The 24107-nt window shown below is 65.1% G+C and overlaps 1 protein-coding gene across 1 annotated transcript in view; it reads right to left on the bottom strand.

Annotated features, from left to right (window-relative positions):
- PREX1 (phosphatidylinositol-3,4,5-trisphosphate dependent Rac exchange factor 1) overlaps window positions 1-24107 on the bottom strand; it is a 120787-nt gene that overhangs the window by 36054 nt on the left and 60626 nt on the right. Inside the window, exons 6-10 of the mRNA XM_055138937.1 lie at window positions 13812-13973; window positions 9146-9279; window positions 4406-4524; window positions 4134-4283; window positions 3526-3673 (exon numbers count right to left, since the gene is read on the bottom strand). Coding sequence (XP_054994912.1) covers window positions 3526-3673; window positions 4134-4283; window positions 4406-4524; window positions 9146-9279; window positions 13812-13973 — 713 coding nt within the window. The remainder of the gene's footprint in view (window positions 1-3525; window positions 3674-4133; window positions 4284-4405; window positions 4525-9145; window positions 9280-13811; window positions 13974-24107) is intronic.

Below are 24107 nucleotides of genomic sequence, written 5' to 3' on the forward strand. Positions count from 1 at the left end.
GATTGGTGGGTAGATGGACAGACGGACAGGCAAATAAATGAACATACAGATGGATGCGTGAATGGGCAGAAGAGTGAAAGGTCAGACAGATGAGCAGGGGGAAGAAAGGAAAAAGGGAGGATGACAGAGCACACACATGCCTGGACTGACAGACAGGCCAATAAATGGACAGAAGGACGGATGAGTGACAACTTGACAGATAAACCACGAGGTGACTGGAAGGCTGGTGAGCAGGTGAGCATGAGTGGACAGTCCAGTGGTAAGTGGACAGGTAAGATGGTCGAGGAGCAGGGACTGGGAGGGAGAGTGGGTGGAGGAACAGAAGGAATCAGGGCCCAGAAGTGACCAGAGAGGTCTTGGTGCTCCGGCCACATCACCCCTTCTTATCTCAGCACAAACGTGCCTGTTCATATGCAGACAGGCCGGGTGTGAGCTGCCCCTCCTGCTGGTCTCTGCCTCAGGACCTTTGCAGGTGCCATTTCCGGGGCTTGGATAGACCTTCCCCTGCCCCGCATGCCTCAGATCTGTCAGGCTTCACATCTAGGCTCAAATGCCACCTCCTCAGAGAAGCCCACCCTGACTTCCTCCGGGAAGCAGACCCATGCTGAACTTGCATGGCTGTGCACGGCTCAGGGCTCTGGCTGCCCTGCCCCTGCCCACCTGCATGTAGCCAACGGGCCGGCAGGCGCTTGATGGATTCATGGTCCTGGTACCCTGAAGCCGGTCCAAAGCACAAGAGGGTCCCCCGCCCCCCGCCCCCTGTCATTTACTGAACAAACGAAGGAAGGCTCTGGGGTCAGCAGGAAGGCCTGGGGAGCGAGCAGCACGGGCCAAGGCTCGGGGGCCCGCCCATGGCAGTCCCGGCTGGTGCCCCCGAGTCCGGGCTCTCAGCAGGAAAAGGGAGCGGAGGCGGGGCCGGGCCCGTTTCCGCCCCCAATCTGGGTTCAATGAAAGCAGGTGGCAGCTGGCCAGCGCCCGCGCGGCCACTTAGCACAGCAGCTGTCCTGCCTCCGACTGCAGCCCTGGGGACGGCGCTATTTTTAGCTCCCGGCTGAGCGAGGCCCCGCCTGGTGTGTGGTCGCGGGGGCACGGAGGCGCCGAGGCGGCAGAGCACCGGAGCCGGAGCCCGGGAGGGGGCCGCTGTCCACTCCCACTCCCGGAGTCCCCGTCCCGCAGCGCGGGGACGGGAGAGGCCGGGAAGCAGATGTGGGGAGTCCTCTCCCGGGCTCTGGGGACCGGTGGCCGCCCACCCACCCGCTGCCCCCCACACAGGGGCTGTGCTGGCGCTGGCCAGTGGCCAGAGGGGGCCGGGAGTGTCCCACAGCTGCTTCGGGGGCGGGAGAGAGCCCAGCGCACGGTGTCCCGTCCTCAGCCGCGCCTCGCCCCTGCCAGGGAGGGCCCCCGGGGGTCCATCGACTGCGGGACGAGTCGGGGCCAGGACGCTCCCTCTGGGGGGCTCCACAGAAGGCCCCTCTGGCCAGTGGCCCGCTCGGGGCCCTGCGAGACTTGGGGCTCCACTGGTCACGTGGCTCTCAAGTCAGGACTGAAGCAAATAAAATCTGCCCCTAATTGGGGGCTGGAACCGGGGGGCCGGAGAGAGTGGGAAGGGAGGGGTGAGTGGCCAGTCCTGCCTGCGTCGCCCACGGCCACACGGGAAGCCGGGCCGACCCCAGGCTCAGCGCCTGCCTGTGCCCTGGCACTAAGGTCTCCGTGGCTCCAAGGACCAGGTCAGGGGCCCCGCAGCGTGGACCTGACCATTGAACCGTCCAGCGTGACCGAGTATCCCTGGGGGTGGCCCCGGGGGTCCCCCCAAATAGCACCAAATCACGCCCGTATCTCTCTCTCGGGGGTCTCACCTGACTCGCCTTCTCCACCCGGGCCCGACGGCCCCAGGCTGCCCCCCTGCACCCCCTTGCCCCCCCCGCCCCAGCTCCTCATCCTTCTGTCTTTATGTCCAGCCTCCCCGGGCCCCGCACCCTGTCAGCGAATGCGACCCCCAAAGGCTCCAGGCCGAGGCCACAGGAGCCCCGAGTCCGGGCAGCTGGCCCCAACCCCGACACCAGCGCTGGTGTCCAGGTGGGAGCACACAGGGGAGGTCACTCGGCCACGCCTATGTCCAGTCCCCGCCTCCCTCCCAGCCACACTCGGTCCCCAGCTGGAGCCCAGGCGTGGGGGGGGGGCTCACCGGCTCCAGGGCCAGGACCACCCTGTCAGCACACAGGAAACCGGCCAGACCTTTCCGGGGGTGGGGGGGCTGTCTCCTCTGCCTCTCCCTGCAAGCCCCCCCAGCGGGGGCGGAGCTTGATCCCTGCCCCACCCCTCTCATCCCTTGCTTGAAAACCCTGAAAACCAGGCCGTGGGGTGGGGCGGGCACCGAGGCGCCCCACCAGGGAACGTCTGCTCCGAGGAAGAGGCTGGGGGGCCTCCACCCAGCAGCCCAGACCCGGGGGGCCCTGGTGGCTCTGACAGGCCTGGAGCAGGGGGAGTTCCTCCCGGGGCCCCCAGCCGGCGGGGCCAGTGGGGACAGCTCAGGCCCAAGCAGGCGTGTGGGAAGGGTCCCGCAGTCAGCCCCGCCCCCACGCTCCGCACCAGGGCTGAGAGCCTTCCTTGGGGGCTGGCAAGCGCCCCCCAGTCGAGCCAGCTACTGGGACCCGTGGTGGGATCGATGCCAGGTCCCACTCAGGAAGGAAGGAAGGAAGGAGAAGGGAGGAAGGAAGGAAGGAAGGAAGGAAGGAAGGAAGGAAGGAAGGAAGGAAGGAAGGAAGGAAGGAAGGAAGGAAGGGAGGGAGGGAGGGAGGGAGGGAGGAAGGGAGGAAGGAAGGGAGGAAGGAAGGAAGGAAGGGAGGAAGGAAGGGAGGGAGGGGAGGGAGGGAGGGAGGGAGGAAGGGAGGAAGGAAGGGAGGAAGGGAGGAAGGAAGGGAGGAAGGAAGAGAGGAAGGAAGGAAGGAAGGAAGGAAGGAAGGGAGGGAGGGAGGGAGGGAGGAAGGGAGGGAGGACGGGAGGGAGGGAGGAAGGGAGGAAGGAAGGGAGGAGGGGAGGAAGGAAGGAAGGGAGGAAGGAAGGAAGGAAGGAAGGAAGGAAGGAAGGAAGGAAGGAAGGAAGGAAGGAAGGAAGGAAGGAAGGAAGGGAGGGAGGGAGGGAGGGAGGAAGGAAGGGGGAGGGAGGGAGGGAGGGAGGGAGGGAGGAAGGAAGGGAGGAAGGAAGGAAGGAAGGAAGGAGGGAGGGAGGGAGGGAGGGAGGGAGGGAAGGAAGAGAGGAAGGGAGGGAGGGGGGAGGGAGGGAGGGAGGAAGGAAGGAAGGGAGGGAGGGAGGGAGGAAGGGAGGGAGAGACGGGGCGGGGAGCAGGGGACGGACCCCAGAGCCACCGCGTCAGTGACAGATCAGCGTCGACTGTTCTGCAGCGAGGCGCCGACTGTCAGAACCATAGGAAGACGGACCCCGGGGCCCGTGGGCCCCACACCCGGGAGATCGGGGTGCTGGAGCAACGCCCGGGAGGCGCCGGGCCAGCGGGGGCGGGGCACTCACTTGCCCAGGAAGCAGCGGGGCACGGTGCTCAGCTTCCGCCGCCGGTCCCTGATGAGGTTCACCTTCTTGCTCGTCATCATGTGGTAGAGCTTCTCGCCCTTCTCGGCCACCATGACGTAGGCGTCCCGCTCCATGCCCAGCTTCAGGCCTGCGGGGGGGGGGGGGCCGGTCAGCCGCGGGGTGGCCACAGCCAGCAGGCAGCGGGGGGGGGGGGCGCTCCTGCCGGGGGCCGACGAGGAAGCGGCCGACCCGCCCTTCTGTCACCCCGGGGGGGGGGGGGGTCTCTGCCCGGCCACTCCCCGGCCTGCAGGACACAGGCGGGGCCCAAGCTCCCCACTCCAGACCTGGACCCACGAACCCCAGCAAGATGCGCCCCCAGGAAGGGGACAGAGGAGGCACGGAGGGGACACCCGGGTCGCCAACCCTCAAGGGCAAGGGGAGCAAGGGGCCCAGGTGACCCTACGTGGGGATGGTCTCTGCGTCTCCGTCTGCCCAGGGGGGCTCGACAGGGAGGCATGGAGGGGGGCGGGGCGCCAGGGCCCAGAGGCCCCGCCCCTTCGAGAGCCGCTTCAGGAGGGTCCCGCGGGCGGGGGCGGGGTCCCACTCACTCTCGCGCTGCTCCCGCTCGCGGATGATCGCGTCCAGCCACTTCTGCTTCTCCTCGGCCGTCCTGGCCATGCACACGACCCACTTGTTCTTGGCTGTGTTGTGGATCTTCCAGCCGTTGGTGACCGTGTAGCCGTTGCTGTGGTAATCCGCTGGGGGGGTGGGCACAGGGAGGTGGGCGTGGACGGGGCGGCCCGTGCCAGGCGCTGCCCCAGACCCTGCGGGGGACCCCTCAGCCCGTCACGGTCTGGGCGCTCTGCCGAGCGGGGCTCACCTGTCCCGTCCTCCACGTTCTCCACCTCCATGACCTCGGTGTTGATGCGGCCCCTGAACACGTACAGGGAGCCGTTGATGGACTTGGTCCTCTTGCTGGGCTTCTTGCTCCCGGTGACCCTGGAAGACGGCGGGAAGCAGATGTCTCCTGCCCCCGGTCCCCGTCAGACCCCAGGAACCAACATGGGACAGTGGGGGGGAGCAGTCGCAGGGGTCCCTGGGTCACGGGAACGAGGCCAGGGGCACGGGGCCAGGGCCAGCGGGGCAGGGACGAGGAGGCCAGGGCATGGGCTCTGGGCAGGTGGCAGGAGGCTTGAGCCAGTATTCTCATCTGGGAAATGGGCAAAGGGCTCTGCTGTCTCCACAGAAGGGCTTGTTGGCTACCAATGAGTAATCAACAAGAAGCAAAAGAACCCCCATTCTTTTTTATCTGTTTTTTTGGTCTTTTGGGGTGACATCCAGCAATGCTCAGGGCTTACTCCTGGTTCTCCATTCAGGAATTACTCCTAGCAGTGTTGGGGGACCAGATGGAATGCCAGGGATCGAACTCAGGTCGGCCGCATGAAGGCAAACGCCCAAGCCGCTGTACTATGGCTCCAGCCCCACATCCCTGTTCATCTCGGACAATGGTCAGGGACACAGAGTGTCTACTAAGGGGTATGGAAGAGGTCACCCACCCACCCATCTATCCATCCATTTACCCACTCATCCATCCATCTACCTGCCCATCCACCCATCCATCCATTCACCCACTCACCCGTTCATCGATCCACCTATCCATCCATCCACCCACCCATCCCTCCATCCATGTGCCCATTCATCCACCTGCCCACCTACCCATCCACCCATTCACCTACCCATTCGCCTACCTACCCACCCACCCACCCACTCATCCACCTACCCGTCCACCCATCCGTAGGCCCATCCACCCATCCATCCATTCACCCACTCACCCGTTCATCCATCCACCTATCCATCCACCTATCCATCCATCCATCCATCCATTTATCCATCCACCCACCTGCCCATCCACCCCTCCACCCTCCATCCATCTCTTGCCCATTCAGTCACTCAACAATCATCCGACCGGCACTTCCGCCATGCAGGACACCAGGCTGGGGCAAGGGGACCCCTCACGCATGCGTTCACCGAGCACAGCACCCACCAATCCCGAGTGCTGGTCAGGAGCTGGGGCTGCCTGAGTGAATGAGGTCTTGGAAGCGGCTGAGAACGTACGGGAGCAGGGCCCCGAGACAGACGGACGCAGAGGTGCGGACAGAACGGACGGAACCTGGAGGGCTGGAAGCTGCTGTGTGCTGGGCGAGGTCTCTCACCCTCAGAGCCCCCGGGGCCCGTGCCCACACCCGCGCCTGGCCATCTGCCGCCCCGGCTGGTCTGACCATGTGCCGGCCGGCGTGGGAGCGATGAGAGGGCTGGGTCTGGACACAGCCTGTGTGTCGGGGAGGGGGGAGGGGGGCGGTGCTGTGTGGGGTGAGTGTTAAGGAAGAGGCTGAGCTACACGGAGAGGACGTTTAAGGGTGACACACGTGTTCTCAGTGTAATAGAAACGACCAGGGCCAGAGAGAGAGCACAGCGGGGGAGGGCACTTGCCTTGCACCTACTGACCCACGTTTGAGCCCCAGAGGCTCCCCTAAGACCGCCAGGAGTCGGGCCTGAGTGCAGAGCCAGGGGTCAGCCCGAAACACCACTAGGTGTGGCCCGGATCCAAAAACACGTTTCAAGACTCGTCTTTTAAACTGTAACAATGAAGCACAAAGGTGTGGGGGGGGGGCGGGGCTGTGACAGCAGGTGCCGGGAGGAGCTCGGGGAGGGGACGGCTTTGCAGCAAAGACCAGGGAAGGTGAGGAGGCAAGGGGCAGGAGGACACCGCAGGCAGGGGCGGGGCCGAGCGGGTCGAGGGCACGGGCAGGTGCCGGACCCCAGGGCCTCAAGGCCGGGGCAGAGACGGGGTCCCCGTGTGTAGGAGGCGGAGTCGGGGAGTCTGATGTGCTCCACAGCCTCCTCCTTGGGGCGCTGGGGAGACCAGAGCACGGGGTGGGGCAGAGGCTGAGAGAGGGGAGTGTGTGTGTGTGTGTGTGGTATGTGCAGTGTGTGAGTGGTGTGGTGTGGGTGTGTGTGTATGCATGGTGTGTGCACGGTATATGTGTGCTGTGCATGTTGTGTGTGTTATGTGTAGTATGGTGTGGTTTGTGTTCGTGGTGTGTCCGTGTGGTATGTGTATGGTGTGTGCTTGGTGTGGTGGGTGTGTCTGTGTGTGGTATGTGTGTAGAGTGCGTGTGCATGTGGTGTGTCTGTATGGTATGTGCGTGATGTGTGTGATTGGTGTGTGCGGTGTGTGTTTGGTATGTGGGGTATGTATGTGTGATGTGTAGTGTGTGGTGTGTGGTGTTTGGTGTGTGATGAGTGTGTGTGGTGTATACATGTGTGTGGTGTATGTTCGGTGGGTATATGTGTGGTATGTGGTATGTGTGTATGTGTGTTGTGTGCTGTATGTGTGCACACGTGTGTCCATGCACACGTGGAACAGGGACAAACACTGATGCTTCCTGGTGCTCGTGCCAGTATCGGACCCCCTGAGGAGAGCAGCCCCAAAGCGCACAGACGGGGCCCCGGGGCCCGTCCGTCCTCACCCCCACCCGCCCGGAGGCGACCCACCTCCCTCTCTGAGCCGTGCCCGGCAGTGCCCAGAGCCCGTCCAGGGTGCGGGGGCTTCTCCCCCCACCCCAGAGCCACATCTCCCCCACCTCCACACACCACCACAGCACAGTGCCACTGGAGAGGGAAACTGAGGCACGGGAACTGGCTAAACACAGCTGGACAGGGCGGAGCTGCTAGACCCCAGGCACGGCGGGCGCCTGGAGCAGCCCCGTTACCCTGGCCAGGCCGGGCCTGGCCGGATGGTGAGTCAGCGGCGGGGGGGGGAGGGGGCGTGGAGCTGAGCACTGCTGCCCGGCCCGGCCCCCTCGGAGGAGGCAGGGGCTGTGCCCCCAGCACCCCGGCAGGGGAGCCCGGCTGCGTCAGAGCCGGGCTGACCCAGAAGGTCCCGGAAGGGTGGTGCTCCGCGGGGCCCCGGCCCAGAACAGCCCGTCTCAGACAGGCACCAGGCCGGGTTCCAGCCCCATTGCCCAATCCCCGTGGGACTCCAGCCTCAGGTGCCCCTCCCCCTCTCCCCGAGGCAGATGTGTCCCATCCCTCCAGCTGCGGCTCTCCGGCAGAATGAGGGGGGCTGAGGGGTGGGAGTGGGGTGCCGGGGACCAGGCCTCCCCGGCTGACTCATCGCCCGGGCCGGTCCCTGTCCAGATCGGCTGCGGGCGGGGCGACAGGCAGGTCACGGGGCCGGTCCAGGCCCTGCCCTGCATGAGGCAGCCCCAGTTCAATCCCCGGTACCAACCCCACGACCCTCAACCCCCTGAGCCGCCGCCCAAAGGCCCGTACCCTACCTACCACCCGCCCACCTGTCCGCTCAGCCGGCCTCCTGCAAGACCCGCACCTCCGTCCCACCCACCATCCGTCCCCTGACGCCCCATCACAGGGACAGACCCTCGGGATGCCGCCCTCCCTTCAGCCACTCCTCCAACCCGTCCACTCATAGACTCGCCCTCCACGGGCCTTGGCACCTGCCGTTAGCGCACACACACATCCACGACCCACCCCTGCAACTCCCCGCCTAGCCCTCCTGCCCCTGCCCACGGTTCCACCCCCTCCCGCCCACGCGCCTGACACTCGGCACCGCCCGGTCACTCCTGGACGGACAGAGCACACAGAGCCCCAGGGCAGAGGGGCGGAGGTGGGGAGGTCCCAGCTCAGCGGGTTAAAGGCCCTCGCCCTGCGCACGGCTGACCCAGGCTCAATCCCCGGCATCCTAGATGAATCTGAATAATTCACTATGCCAACGTATCTCCAGATTGAACGCTTTTGTGCATTCTTAAAGAATTCCCTTTTCAACTCCAAATCTTGCGAGCGTGGGGGGGTCCGTGATACTGTGGTCTGCACGGCAGTGCCTCCGGAGCCCGGAGCCCGGAGTGGGCCGAGTGCAGAGGCAGGAGTGAGCCCTGAGTATGGCCCCCAAGTCAAAAACATCCAAAAGGAAGGCCCTGTCCTGAGAACTACGAGGTATGGGAGTGACAGAGGTCTCCGTGCTTCCCCTGTCGTCGAGACCCTCACGATCCAAGCCAGCCGTCACAAGCCACAGTGAGTGGGCCGGAGAGAGCACTGTAAGCCGAGCCTTGCACCATGCAAGAGGCCCGGGCCCCATCCCCAGCACTCCACGGCCCCGGAAGCAGAGCCAGGAGGAGCCCTTGTGTAGGGCAAGGCTGCAGCACCAAACCAAAGCCGTGGCCAGGACACGCCGCCGTGTACGTCACAGTGCCACGGGCCCCCACGGCTGTGAGAGACGTCACACTGCAGAGGGAATTCTCTCCCCGAGCAGACACTAACGTGTCAATATTTGGGGGCACGTGTTGGCATAACTAAGTCATGTAAATTCATTCCACCCGTTCACTTTCGGTCCGACGTGGCTGCCAGAAGCCTGGAATAACCGAAGCGGCTGGCATTCTCTCCCTGCCGGCAAACACCCGTCTTAAACGAACCTCCGGGTCACAGGAGAGAGGATGAGAGAGGGCTGGGGGCTGGGGACAGGGGGCGGGTGGCGGAGAGAGCCCTCAGCTCACGGGGAGAAGGTCCGAGAGGGGGCTGGGGCCGCCACCTCCCCACCGCTCACCTGGATTTCCGCTTGCAGTAGACCAGGAGGCTGTCGAAGAGGAAGAAGACTCGCTCCTGGATGTTGCCTGCGGAGATTTTCAGCAACGTTCCCTGAAGCAGCAGCTGGGTGCAGATGTCCGTGAGGTTGGAGCCCTGGCAGAGACGGGGGGTCGCCATGACGGAGAAGGGGGGATCCCCTTCCGTCTCCGCCCCCCTCCCACCCCCGCACCGACGGGCACCGCGGGTGGCAGGTCTAGCAGCAGACGGGAGGCCAAAGCTGGGGGCCCGGCGTGCGAGGCTACAGCCCACCTCGCCGCCGAGACCCCTGCGCCTCAGCCGCTCCCACTCTGTCCCGGCTCTGCTCTGAGCAACCGGCTCTGCTCTGAGCAACCGGCTCCTGCTCTCCGTTCTCTCCCCCTGCACCCCCGCCCCCGTCCACCCCACGCGTGGCTGAGGCGGGCAGCCCTCACTCTGGCAGGCTCGGGGGTCAGCCCGGGGGTCAGCCCGGGGGTGGACTCCCCGGCCGTGCCCTGAGGGGGCCCCAGAGGATCTCTTCCACCAGCCCCCCGGGGGGTCCCCACCTCGGATGCCCTGAACCGGGCCAGGAAGGGGCCAGGCGGGACCCTCTGTGATGGGTCAGAAGCACGAGGCTACCCAGGCCACGGGACCGCCAGGCCAGCTCCTGCCCCACGCACTGGCCCGACCTCCGCACGACACTCACACCCGGAGGGGGAAACTGAGGCACAGAGCCACCCCCCACTCCGCTGGCCCAATACCACTCCCGATGCACACTGCCCCCCCCCCCATGTAAGCAAGAGGCTTTTCTTCCTTCGGGGCCGAGGACGGGGCCTCTGAGGGAGCACTGGGCCCGGGGGCAGGGAGGCGGCATGAGAAGTCCTGATTGGGGCCTCTGTTTCCTATTATTATTAAATAAGGGGGCCACTTCCGGCCGGGCTGGCCTGTGTGGGCCCCGCAGTGCTTGGCCACCTGTGTGGCCCTCCCGGGCTCTCCTGCCCCTCCCCCTCCTGACGTCTCTGGGTGACGGTGCCACCGACCAGGGCTGCTGGCCGTGGTCAGCTCTTTCTGGGGGAACATGTGCCTTCCTGTGGGTTGCTACAGGCCTCACAGGAAGGTTGGGTGGGGGGGGGTCCCACGCAGAGTGCCCCCTACGGCAGGGCCCGCCCTCCTGGGAGCCCAGTGAGCCGCAGAGGCAGGAAGCTTCCGTCTGTGCAGACATTCTGGGAGGGGCTTTGCTGCTGGCTACAAGCCCGGGAGGAAGTGCCAGCCCGCGTCCCTGCAGACACCCCCCCTCCAAATCCTCCCGTGACACCCACGTGGGGGCTGCCAGACTTTCCAGGGGAGGAAATGAAGGCAGAGGAGCACCGAGGTGGCGCCAGGAGGGCGGAGGACAGAGCCCCGTCCCGGAGCTCGGGAGGGATTAGGGATTAGTTTATCTGGGTTTCACGGCACAGGCGGCAGACGACAGGCGGCTCACACGGGATCAGGAGATCAAACCAAGACGCGAGGGGCCAGGGGAGACGGCAGGCGGCCCTCCACGGTGGCAACAAAACGACGGGCAACGATCAAAAACGGCATCAGCCCGAGGACGGGCGGGCAGCCTCGCCTCTCGTGCTGGACAACGGCCCCGGAATGAGGGGTCTGTAGGCCGGCGCCCAGCTGGCCAGCAGCTGGGGCCAGGGACGTCCCAGTTACACGCCGTGACGTTAGCCAGAAGACGCTCATTGCAAAAGTCACCTCGAGAGGGGCTGGAGCGATAGCACAGCGGGGAGGGCGTTTGCCTTGCACGCGGCCGACCTGGGTTTGAATCCCAGCATCCCATAGGGTCCCCTGAGCACCGCCAGGAGTAATTCCTGAGTGCACAGCCAGGAGTGACCCCTGAGCATCGCCAGGTGCGACCCAAAAAGCAAAAAAAAAAAAAAAAAAAAGTCACCACGAGAACCAAAGGGTGCCCAGAGTCTTCCTCCTCGCCCGGCCGGGGAGGCAGCTCAGCGCAGGGCCCTTGCGTGGCACATGGGAGGCCTGGGAAAATGATTTCACAATTTTCCAAGGAAAATGCTTATGGGAGGGGCTGGCCTGCAGAAACAGCACGGGGTTAAGGCCTTGCCTGTGTGCAGCTGATCCCGATTAATCCCAGGAACCTCACTTGGTTCCTTGAGGGAGCACCCCCGGAGTTAAGCCCTGAGCACTGCCGGATATGGCCCCAAAGAAAACAAAAAAAAAAAAAAATTTTTTTTTTAAATTTCTTCACTCCACTACCTTATCCTAATACGTGGAGGGAAACTCATGCAGAGATGGTACTGCTGAAAGTGACCAGGAGGGGGACCAGGCAAGGAAGCAGGAAGGACTCTCCTGTCAGTTACATGGCTGGGTGTCCAAATGAAGTGGCTGTGCCTCAGTTTTCCCATTTGTGAAAGGGGACAATCAGGACCCCTTCCTGCCCATGCTGTGACCAGGTGACAGGTCTTACTGGACCTCTTTATTTTCCCCTTGGTCACTGAGACACAGTTACCCGGAGTAAGAACCGCTTCCGTGTCAGGGTATCTGGGAGGGGGGGGCTGACAGACGCCCTCCCTCTCACCGAGTCCCGCAGGAACATGGCATCTGGAAATCACTTCTGGCCGACGGCCAATCGGCTTGCTCAACACCCGCTCCACACAGCCCCATGTGAGCAGTGTCCTCTCCCACTGGCGGCCAGAGGAAGCCATGTCCCAGAACTGCCTGCTTCTTCCCCTTCCCTCCCGGAATGCCACGTGACCGCCAGCCCTGCTCTCTCGGCAGCGGCGGCCGGGAAGCCCCCAGCCCAGACAGACAGACAGACAGACAGAGGCTCAAAGGCACCGGATGAGCGTGTGACCCTCTTCTAGACCACAGGATGTCAAGGGAAGAAATCTCTCCAGCTTCTGGAACGTTCTCCCTGCCCTGAGAGCAGACACCTCCCCGCCCTCCACCCTCCATCTCCTCCTGCTCTGTCTGGAGCTGTGGCCGGCACAGAGCCCTGGGCAGCGGCTCAGAGAGACAGAGTCCTGGGGCAGAGTCAGGCAGCTAAGGGGGGCAGGAAACAGCTCCATCGGTGGGCTTTGAGCAGAAAGAACTGAGGTGTTTCCTCCATCCCCGGAGAGGCCGAGGAGCCTGGACTCTGGGCTGGAGCTTGCAGTTGGCCAAAGACACCACAGAACTGGCCACCCAGGGGAGCCACAGCCTCTGCCTGCTCGGGGCAAGGGGCGCTCGGCCTGGCTGGCCCGGGACAGCAGGCACAGCGGCTGCCTCAGAGTCCGCAGAAGACTGTCCTGGGCTCGCTAGGAGCAAACCAACCACAAACATGGGGGCCACGTCCTGCCTGGGACACGCAGGAAGCTGGGAGCACTGCAGGAATGCCACACAGCCACGTGGACGTGTCCCACACATGCGCCTCTCCGGGCTCCAGCAGCTGGGCGTGACCTTGACCTCCACGGACCAAGCCTAATCTTGCAAAAGGAAAGACGGTCGGGAGATAGTACAGGAGTTAAAGCATATAGCCAGCCCACACAACGTCCTCCCTGAGCACAAGACATCCTCCCTGAGCAGACGGTCCTCCTTGATCAGACAGTCCTCCTTGATCAGACAGTCCTCCTTGAGCAGATGGTCTTACCTAAGCAGTTCTCCCTAAGCACAGTCCTCCCTGAGCAGATAGGCCTCCCTGAGCATAGTCCTCCCTGAGCAGATAGTCCTCCCTGAGCACAGTCCTTCTTGAGCAGTAGTCCTCCCTGAGCAGGTAGTCCTCCCTAAGCAGACAGTCCTCCCTTTGCACAGTCCTCCCTGAGCAGATGATCCTCCTTGAACACAGTCCTCCCTAAGCAGATGGTCCTCCCTGACCAAGATCCTCCCTGAGCAGATGCCCTCCCTGAGCAGACAGTCCTCCCTGAGCAGACAGTCCTCCCTGAGCAGATGTCCTCCCTGAGCAGACGGTCCTCCCTGAGCACAGACACTCCTCCCTGCAGCCAGATCCAGCCCACAGTGCAGAGTCCCAGCCAGGAGTCCCCAGCGCAGGGAGAGGAAGCGGGAATCCCGCAGAGCCCAGGCCGGTGAGGACACAGGGACTCGGGCTGGTGACCCCGAGAACGACCCGTGTGCGAGTCTCTGGGCTCGGTCCCTCTCGGCTACTTGGGGGGCGGTGGGAAGGGGACTGTTAATTATCCTCTTTCTCCACGCCCGTTTCCCTCCCCAGAACGGCAGGAAAGCTCTAACGATCGGAGGACGACACGGGAGTTTCAACAGACAACACGCCAACCGGCTCCCTCCGTGGCACTGAAGGCCGCGCTGTGTCCACTCCCGGGCAGCGCCGGCCAGGCTTGGGCGAGGAAACAGGAGTCCGGAGAAGCACGGACACTCGCCTGCAGCCTCCCGGCCCAGCACTGCCTCACATGGCCCTGGCCTTGGCTCCAGAGCCCAAAGGCCGAGAACCCGCACTCGGGGGAGAACACCAGGAGCGGGCACCATGGGGGGGAGGGGGGACGGGGGGGGGCGGGCGAGGTGGGGGCCGAGGGACCTTCCCGGCTCCGGAAGCAGCTGCCCCGGGAAACACAAGTCTCCAGAGGAGCCTGAAGCCCCGAGCTCTGTCAGTGGACGTGGAGCCAACGGAAGCTCCTCTGGTTTCCGAGCACAGGCCCCGGGGCCCGCGGACCCACCTCCCAGCCCTCGATGTGGGACTGCAGCTGCTCGAGCGCCTCCAGCTTCTCCATCTGCCGCTTGGTCTCGTTGATGTTGGAGCAGACGGTCTTCATGGCCTGCAGGGCGCTCTGGACGGCGGGGTGGTCAGGGTGCTTGCCCGGGGTCCGCTTGGCCAGCTCCTAGGGCAGGGGTGGGGCACGGGAGGGAGAGGCATGAGCACAGAGGGCACCCGGCCCTGCGCCAGCACCCGACTGCCGCAGGGGAGCGTCATTCACTCCCTCGTTCATTCCTTCATTCCCCTGAGCCGGTCTTGCGGGGCGGGTTTCTAGGGTCCGGGGAAGGAAGCGCCGGTGAGAGCAAGGGAAGGCGAGAGAGTGTCCAGACCAGGCTGCCCCAGGCCGTGGGGGCAGGAGGTCGAGTCCAGCACGTGTGGTCCGGGGCGCACAGCCCCAGCCAGGGTCTGGTCTGAGCACTGCAGGGATGAGTCGCACCCCCAAGTCCCCGAAAAGAGAAAGACGGAGAAGGGGCGTTGGCGCCAGCTCCGTGGGCTGGAGCTCAGGCTTTGCATGCAGGGAGGGGGCCTGGGTCTGACCCTCAGCCCCACCTGGTCGCCGAGCACCGCCGGGAGCATCTTCTGAGCACAGACGGGATCAGCCCAGGAGCACCCCCAAGAGCTGCTCCCAAACCGAACGGGGCAGAGAGACGGGGCGGGGCGTGAGACGCAGGGACCTCTCGTGGGGCCAGAAAGGGCCTCGCTCCAGAGGCCCTGGCCGGGCGGGTGGAGAAGGGGGCGGAGGTGGGGAGGCTCGAGAGGCCTGGGGGGTCTCTGGGTAACTTCCGGCCCCCCTGGCAGCCCACAGGACTTGCTCCCTCCTGGCCAGGCTCCCTCCAGCCCCTCTCTCCGCAGCCCTGCACGTCACAGACAAGACGGCACGTCTGCGGGGGCCGGCTGGGGCTCTGCCCGCAGGGGTGGCCGGAACCCTGGGTGCCAGTCTGGGAGGCCTGGGCCGCTGAGGGCAGCAGGGCGCACCCAGGGCCCCTCCTGCGGGCCAGGGAGGGGAGCTGGGGAGAAAGGAAGGGGCGCGGACCAACACTCCCGGCACAGAGACCTTCCCTGGGCTGGTTTCAGCAGTGGGCGGGCGCCCAGCTGACCCCATGGCCGGCAGGTGCCTCTGCCCCACTCACAGACGGGGCATCCCTGGGCACCCCTGAGGTGTGGGCCACGAGACCCAGCCCCCGACACTCTCCGGCCCCACCAAGCCCTAAGCGTCTTATCCATCCCTAAAACTGGAACCTTCTGGGTCCAGCATCCCTGGGAGAGGGGGGTCTCTGGTGGGCACCAACAGTCAGCCGTGAGTGGGCTTGGGAAAACCGTCTCCTTGTGGTCCTGAGAAGGGAGAAGTGACACTGGACAAGACCTACTGGCCTGGCCCGGGGCCGGGTCCAAACTGAGAGGCAACTACGGGCTTTGGCATCTGGGCTGGCGAAGAAACGGTAGCTCCAAACGGCCCATACCTATCTACCCCAGGGCCTTTGCTCCTGCTCTTCCTCCAGCCCAACTCATGCCTCCATGTTTGGAAGCCACACCTGGCAGTTCTGAGGGATTACTCCCATCTCTGTGCTCAAGGGTCACTCCCAGCAGTGCCCAGGCGACCAGGTGGTGCTGGGGGTCCAAGTCAGGCCTCCCACACACGGAGCCCTCCTCAGCCCCCGATCTTAAGTGGCTGCAGAATACTGGCAGGAGAAGGACAGGCAGGCTGCTCAGTAGGGAAGAATCTCAAAGCCACAAATGAACCCCCACCATGGACGGCAGGTTTGTTCTCACCCGAGGGCACGGCTCGGGGAGGGAAAAGCATCTTACAAGGAAGGGGGTTGGCGTGGTCGGGGCCCACCCACAGGAGGGCAGAGCCGCCCCCAGACACGCACAGGAGGCCACCGTGGGTCCCACTGAGGCGCAAGAGAGGAAGGGAAGAATCACTGGAATGAAATCTAACTCTGTTGGGACGACGGCTGGGCCCGCACGCCCCGAGAGGACCCCAGACGCTGGCCAAAGGGACAGGGCTGCGGCAAAATGTCCACGCGGCCTGTGTCCTTCCAAAGCAGCGCTGTGGGGCGCGGGAAGAAAAACACGAGTGCCCCGGCCGGCCAGGCAAAGCAGCCGGCAGGGTGAAGAACTCTCCCAGCTCAACCAAAGGAGGCTGAAAGTTAGGACACAAGGGGCTGGAGCGACAGCACAGCGGGGAGGGCGTTTGCCTTGCACGCGGCCGACCCGGGTTCGATTCCCAGCATCCCATAGGGTCCCCTGAGCACCGCCAGGGGTGATTCCTGAGTGCATAAGCCAGGAGTGACCCCTGTGCATCGCCAGGTGTGACCCAAAAAGCAAAAAAAAAAAAAAAAAGTGAGAAACCGAAACCAAACCCAAAGTGGAGGACTGGGACAGGAATGGCGCCAAGGCCTCTTCTTCATTCCTAGAACTGGAACTTTCTGGGCCCAGCATCCCTGGGGGCCCTCTGGGGGGCCCCACTCTGGGCCGTGAGCGGGCGTGGGAAAACAGGAGCAGAGCACGGGGAGTCACGGGGAGTCTCAGCTTGGCGCCTGCTGTCAGCAGGATAGCAGGCTGGGGGGTGGGGGTGGAGAGAGGGGACCTCGGTCGCTGCTGATGGGAACACGTCTGGGGAGGAGCTCGGCACACGCGTGGACACCGCCCGCCTGACAGCACCCTCTGTGGCGTGTCCTGCAACGGGGACTGTTCACACGCGCTTCTCCTCAGGAAAAGCCTCTTTCAACTCCTTTCACCATCATTTGTGTTTTGGGGGTGGGGAGAAAAAAACACGCCCCCCCCCCAACGATTGCTGGATACTCCCCAAGACAAGCGGGAAACTTGTCTGAGCCGCGCGAGCCCAGGGCAGACAGACGGGAGAGGGAGCGAGGAAGCGCCCGCCCGCCCCAGAGCCAAACCCGGCGGGGCGAGCCGCGAGAGAACCGGGCTCCGGGGAGGAGAGCGGGTGCTGAGAGGCCTCGAACCCCAGCCCCGTGTCCCCGGCTCCCGGAACGTACAGGGTGTGGCCTAGCCAAGGGCCTTTCCAGGCCCCCGGAGCAGAGGCGGGTCTCAGAAGCCGGCCTGCGCGGGGCCGTCTGCGGGTGCAGCCATCCACTCCGACACACGTCAGGCCTCGGTCGCCCCTCCGAGCCGGGGGCTGGGCCGCCCAGAGCCCCTCACGCCCGCACCCCACTCTCCAGGGCGCACGGCGTCACAGTCCTCAGCGTCAGGGGAGGACCCGAAAAGCCTGAGAGGGTCTTGGTGAAGGGGAGGCCCCGCGACTCCAGCCGGAGACCTTATTTCCTTCAGCATCACGAGGGTTTATCGTTACTGTCTCTGGACTCAAGGCCCCCGGTGAAACTAGCCTTTCCGGGACCCCCCCAATGAGACCGGCCTTCGTCGGGGCCAGAGCGAGAGACCAGGGCGGCTGCCTGGCCCGCGGTCCACCAAGGTTCGATCCCCAGCATCCCATAGGATCCCCGAGCCCCACCAGGAGAGATTCCCGAGCACAGAGCCAAGAGTCAGCCCTGAGCACAGCTGGGTGTGGCCTCAAGGCCGGGAAAAGCTCCCCCCAAACCAGCCTTTGTGATTAGTCCCTGCTCGCCCTGGGACGCTCCGGGCCACTGAACCCTTAGGCCATCCCCATGAGACGATCCACGTGCTGTTTTCACTGACAAATGGGGAAACCGAATCTCAGGGGCACCTCCTCCTCTTGCCCGGGGCCACAGACCTGGGGGAGTCACTGCTCTGTCGTGCCCAGGGCCCTTGGGAAATGGGAACGCGGGGAAGGAGCACCCCCAAAGGTGGTTCTCAGAAGACACGATGCCCAAGCAAGGGGCAGGCCCCGGGAATCCCTCAGAAAGCCCAGGGTGCCCGGGGCCACCCCCCAAAGGGCAGCTGAAGCCCGTGCAGGGCCCCGACAGGGCGACGGTCCCCCCCTCCCACATCCGCCCCCTGAGCTGCATGGGGCTGGGCAGGGGTTCCCAGAAGAGAGGATGTGGGGGGCGGAGGGACCTGGTGTCCCAGCACCCTCTGGTCACGTGCCCCAGAGGGGCGCCTCCTGAGCAGCGGGCGTGGCCACTGCCCACAGCCAGGCCAGGAGGGGCCGGCCTGTCCTGCGGGGCCTGAACACCCGCTCTCCCCCCATGCCCCAGGCCAGCACTCGGGCAGGACCCACAAGCAGGCGGTGAAGGGAAGCGGGACTGGTCAGGGGAACAAGCGACACGCCCCCGAACACAGCGGGACACAGGAGAAAGGAGACAGCCGAGACGGAAACGCAGGACCCCCGAGGGCCCGCACCCGCCAACGGGCTCTGTCCCAGAGGGACCCCCCCAGCCCCCGGGCGACAGCCCGCAAAGGTGCGAATAAGACCACCCGGAAAGACAAGCGAGGACCAGCGGCGGGCAGAGGCCCTGGCAGGGCTGGGCGCGAGCTCGCCCAGCAGGTGCAGGGCTGCCGCCGGCCGGCCCCGCCCTCCTCACAGCTGCGAGCTCCCGAGACCCAGCTGCAAAAACATCTGGACAGAGCGGGTTCGGCTCTGAGCAGAAGCTGCGAGCACGTGACCTGCCCGCTCTGAGCCTCGGGCGGGCCCAGGGCTGGGACACGGGGAGGGGGTCAGGGCCAGGGCGGTCAGGTCTCAGCGGAGCAGCAGGGACGGACGCCCGGGGCTGGCCGCTCGCACAGACGGGGCACGTGCTCTCTGGTCGGCCACGGCCCGTCTCTGCCCTGCCCTGCACTGGACCCCTCTAAACTTCCCACCCGGATGCTCCTCGGGGTCCCGGCAGTTCTCAGCAGGCCCAGGGGGCTCTGGGCCTCAGGACTCCCCCACCCAACGCCCCCAGGAGATGCAGTGCCCTGGGCCAGCCAACAGCCTGCACCCACGTCGCCCTCCTGGAGGAGGCGTGGCTGTGAGAGGCTGAAGGCGGCCGGCAGAGGCCCCAGCAGTGACCACGGCAACGACACAGAAGGGGCAGCCGAGGTGACGGGGAAGGAACCCGCCAAGGGGGTGCAGGAGCGAGCCCAGACACAGCTGACACGGGGGGTCTCGGCGTGCCCCGTGAGAAGGCAGAGACGGGAGCCGAGAGGGTAAAGCCGGGCGGAGCTTCCGCTGCCGACAGCGAACAGCACAGAAGCCAAGGGGGGGGGGGGCGAAGAGGGTGATGCACCACGGGGGGAGACAGCACAGCGGGGAGGAGCTGCCGTGGGCACTGCCGACCCGTACGGTGCCCTGAGCACCACCAGGAGAGACCCCTGAGTGCAGCCGGCTGTGCCCCCCCCTTGCCCCCCAAACGGGGATGACACGCTCGATCCTGTGGAAGTGGGGCTCCAAGGAAAACCAGCCGACGGGGCCCAAGGCTGGAGGCAGCAGGGAGAGCCAAGGCCGGAGCTCAGACATTCAGACATTCACGGACCCCCACGGCCACCCGCAGCATCCCGAGCACCCCTGGGTGCTGTCTCCTGTTCCCTCTGCCGGGCCCGGGCCTCAGGCACCATCTGAGACAGAAGGAAGCGAGGTGCTAGGCGGGGTCAGGCTGCCAGGAGGCGCCCCGACACCCCGGGAACTCACGGCCTTCGTGCACTGGGATCAGGGAGGTGGCCCTGCACAGCTCCTCCCAAACCTGTGCGGCAAGCCTGGGGGGCTTCCCGGAGGACAGGCGTGGCTGGCAGGGACACGCACGGCTCCTGGCTGCAGCATTGCCCTGAAAGGGCCCAAGTGCCCCGGCACCGTGAGGCCCGACAGGTCCGGCGGGCAGTGGCCACCGGGTGCCACTTGCCCCCTCGGGAAGGGGGACACCAGCCCCCCGGCACAGCCCACAGTCCACCCCCAGGTGCCACATGCTCAGTGGCCGACGGCATGAAGGGCAGAGCCGCGACAGATCATGGACGGCACGTGGGGTCCCCAGATGCGAGAGACGCAGGAGACTTTGGGGACTCGGGCCTGAGGCTACAACGATCCAGGGGTGCCCCGACACTCTCCTGCCGGGGTGCCCTGACACCTGCTGGGGTGCCCTGAAACTCACCTGCCGGGGTGCCCTGACACCTGCTGAGTCAACTATCTCCGGACTGTAAGACCTGCCCCGGGGCCCTGGCCCCTTGACAAGCTCTGCGTCGAGGGGTGACGGGAGGGCAGAGGTCTTCACCCCACAGCCCAGTGTTCTGCATCAGGAACACTTGGCACCAATCAGTGGCATGTCCACATGTCCTGACCAAGTGGGGGCCCCCCTGGGCCCTGGGGAAGCAGCAGTGAACAAAACCGTCCCAGACCCTGTGTGCTGGCGACAGGGGGACATCCTAGGGAGGGAGCCAGAGTCCGTCAGGGACCGGGGGACATAGGACAGAAAGTGCACAGCAAAAGGACTGGCATGTTCTCTTCCCAGCCAGCAATGAGACACCGGGGAAGCAGGAGCAAACCTCGGAACATCTGAGCAACACTGTGCCAGGCAGAGGGAGGAGCAGGTGCAAAGGTCCTGAGGCAGGAACCTGCTCGCTCTGGGTGAAGAGCCGGGGGCAGGTGTGGTGGAAGCAGGCAGGGTCAGGGAGGAAGCCGGGTCTGAAGCCACCGATGGCCAACAATACTGAAGAGCCAGATTTATTCCTGAGGGAAGGTTGGGGCAGAGCAGAGACTGAGCCCACCCGGGAGCTGCTGTCGCCTGAGAGGACAAGAAGGCCGGTGGGGGCCGGAGCGACAGCACAGCAGGGAGGGCGTTAGCCTTGCACATGCCGACCCGGGTTCGATCCCCGGCATCCCTTGTGATCCCCCAAACACCACCGGGGGTAATTCCTGAGTGCAGAGCCGGGAGTGACCCAAACAAAGCAAATAAGTAAATAAATGAAAAGAAGGCGGGTGCCCGCACGAGCCAAGGAAGCGCCGTCACTCTGCAGGGCTGGGCCCGGGGCCACTCACAGGAGCACGCGGGGCCCCTGAACGGTCTGTAACTGGGGGGTCGGGGCTCAAGCCGAGCCGCCTACAGAGGGGGCGGGCGAGGGCGCCCAGAGAGACGTGTCCGTGCAGAGACCTGCCCCGTCATGCGGCCTGAGCACACGGTCAGAGAGTGGACGCCACCTGGCCTCTGCCAACAGCGCCTGCATGGGACACGCAGCACGGAATGTGCTCCTGGGAGGAGGCGTGAGCGTCCCCACCCTTGGGCGTCTGTGCCTCGGTTTCTCCATGTGGGCTGCTCCAGGGGCCGGGGACGCTGGGACGAGACGAGACAGCAGAGCAGGGATGGGAAGCTGCCAAGCCCGAGTTTCTGGGGGGCGGGGTGGGGTCTGGAACGATGGAAGCGTCCCATAACGCCCGAGGGGTGCGGGCGGCACGACCCCTCAGCAGACTGAGAACGGGCCGAGCCCGCGGCGTCCCACTGTCCGAGGCCACCAGAGCAGACGAGGAGGAGGGGCCCAGAAGGGGGGGGAAGCCACCCTGGGGGTCACCAGGGGCGAATGTGCCCCCGCACACCCCACCTTCGGGCCCGCCCGGGGCAGGGAGCGGGGATCTCGCGCGCTGCCCCCCGCCCCCCCAGCACCCCGACAGAGCTGTGTGCCAGCCAACAGCAGGAGGGCACCTGCCACCAGGGCGCCGCGGCCAACCTCGCCCTGGAAAGGTCGACGGAAAAACTCCACACGCCTGGAAATGCCAAGTGCCGGGCCGCCGGCCTGCAGCTGAAATAGAAGGTCCCGGGGACGGCGGCCCCACCCACGAGCCAACGCCGGCGCCACTGAACCTCAGTAAAGGCCGCGGTGCAGAGTCGGACAGATGAATCTCGAGAGAGAGCCACCAGTTGTGTCACCTGACCCCGATCTTAGAATCCCGGGAGTGCGCGGCCACACGGGGTCTTATACTCCACTCCACGGGACAGGCTCAGGGGCTGGGGGTTCACCAAAGGCCGTGGGAAGGTGTCAGGGTGGTGGGATGCTGAATATGGTACATCACTGTGAACTACCTTATTCGAGTCCTCCGTCCCTCTGGGAGAGCCCGGCAAGCTCCCCGGGGCGTATTGGATACGCCAAAAACAGTAACGACAAGTCTCACCATGGAGACGTTACTGGTGCCCGCGCAAGCAAATCGACGAGCAACAGGATGACAGTGCTAGTGTATTAAATGCGGGGAGTCAGGGAGAAGGTCCCAGCTTATTCTCAGGCGTGTCATGCTCAGCGTGGGAGGGGCGGGGGGGCCCCCTAAAGGGCTTCAGGCCCCTCTTCCCTCTCCTGCCCAGGCCCCTCCCACCCCACTGCCCCCTTGTCTGAAGCTCAGCTCAAGCAAGGGGTTCAGATGGTCACGGAGACATCTGGTGGGGGAGAGGGGTGCAGAGGTCAGGACTGGCAAGGCAGGGGGGCGGGGGGTCGGGTAGGGTGCAGCTGCCTCCTGCCTGGGACCTCTTCAAGCCCACTGGAAAATGTGAGGGAAGGAGGAACTCGGGAGGGGCAGGGCCTGCCCAGCCCCAGCTGTTTTCTGATGCAAATGTTCCAGCTGTGAGAGCCAAAGGCCAAGAGAGGCTGAGCCAGTGGGGCTGGGGGGGGGGGCACAGCGCGTCCCGGGGGCATCTCAGTCCTGCTGGCTGGGTGCCAATGCTCTGCGCACCCACCCCCAGCCCGTAAACACAGCTGGGCGCCAGGGAAACGGTGTGTCAACAGCAGGAGCACAAGCCCAGGGGCGGGGCCACGCCCTCGGGTCCGGGGTCGGCTGCGGTCGGTTCTGTCTCTCCAGGAAAGTCGGACTCCAGAGTCCAAGAATCGGGCCGGCAGCTGCGCCAAGAAGACTCGGCCGGGCGTCCACTAGGACCACAGAGCAAGTGGACATCAGGGGGCACTCTGCAGGGGTCCCGTGCTGAAGGGGCCAAGACCCCGGGAAGGAGCCGAGCAGTGGGAACCCCGACACCCCAGCACTGAGGCGCCCCGGCTGCTCGAGGGCAGCAGGAGGGGGCAGGTGCCCAGCCTCGGTTTCCCCCTGGGGAGCTCGTAGCAGGCCCCTTCCCTCCTCAGGACCCCTCTGGCCTCACCCCTACGAGGGGCCCTATCCCAGGGCCGACCCCACGGAGTCCCTCGGAACCCAGTCAATCCACAGCGATTTCTCCCAACTCCCCGCTTAGGCCTGGGAATACGCTCGAACCCAGGCCCGGCCACCTGCCCGAGTGCCCAGCTGGGCCCCGGTCTGCGTGGCAGCCGTGGCGGCCAAACCTGGCTTCGAGTCAGCAGACCTCCTCGGGCTCAGAAAAACCTTTCAGCCAGGGCCAGACAGTAAATAGTTTAGGCTCCGCCGGCCACATCCGGTCTCTGTTGCATATTCCTGTTTGTTTGACGGCTGTTTTCATCCCAACCCACTCAAAATGTAAACAGCATTCTTAGCTCGTGAGCTGCACAAAACTCAGGCCTCGGGTGGCTGGGCGGGCTCACCTGCCGCAGTTTCGCCGGCCCCTGTCTGGACCGAGCACAGCTGAAGACGGCCGAGTACTGAATCCCACTCTGAAGTGGGCGAGGCACAGTCCTGCCCTGGGGAGATCCACCCCCCAGATAGAGGACCCCCGGGGCTGAAGTGATGGCACAGCAGGGAGGGCGTCTGCCTTGCACGCAGCGGATCTGGGTTCGATTCCCAGCTTCCCATATGGTCCCAGAGCACCGCCAGGGGTGACCCCTGAGCATCGCCGGGTGTGACCCAAAAAGCAAAACAAAAACAAAACCAGATAAAGGACCCCGCAGGCTGCTGACTTACAAGTGCACCAGCCTGTCTGCGGGCGCCCAGCGGCGTGTCCACAGGGCAGCGACAGGCCCGCCCCGGCCCCTGGAGGTCCCCCGAGGGACCCGCACAGCCGGGGGAAGAGTGGCGGCCCCACTCAAAGGCTGTGACCGCACAGAGCTGACGGCCTGGGACCTGGTCCAGCTCAGCGGCCCCAGTGTCACCCCTCAGGAATTCCCGAGCACACGCGCCTCTGCTCCGCCTCCCGCCCCCACTCGCGCTCAGGGACGGGCCCCAGGGAACAAGTGCGTGAATAAGGCGCCACCGGCCAAGGCAAACCTCGAGCGGGGATGCTGGGGTCATCCGGGCGAAGCCAAGGCCCAGCCAAGTCGTGAATCCCAAGGGCTGAGGGCAGTGCCTGGGGCAGAGCTGACGGGCCTCCCAGCTGAGATGGCGCCTAGAACCCTAGGGGCACACACACACACACACACACACACACACTCTCTCTCTCTCTCTCTCTCTCTCTCTCTCTCTCTCTCTCTCTCTCTCTCTCTCTCTCTCTCTCTCTCCTTCTGGATCTTTACTGGGGCTCTGTGCGCGCGC

This window comes from Sorex araneus, chromosome 5 (assembly GCF_027595985.1).
Source record: "Sorex araneus isolate mSorAra2 chromosome 5, mSorAra2.pri, whole genome shotgun sequence".
In the NCBI taxonomy this organism is placed as follows: Eukaryota; Metazoa; Chordata; class Mammalia; order Eulipotyphla; family Soricidae; genus Sorex; species Sorex araneus.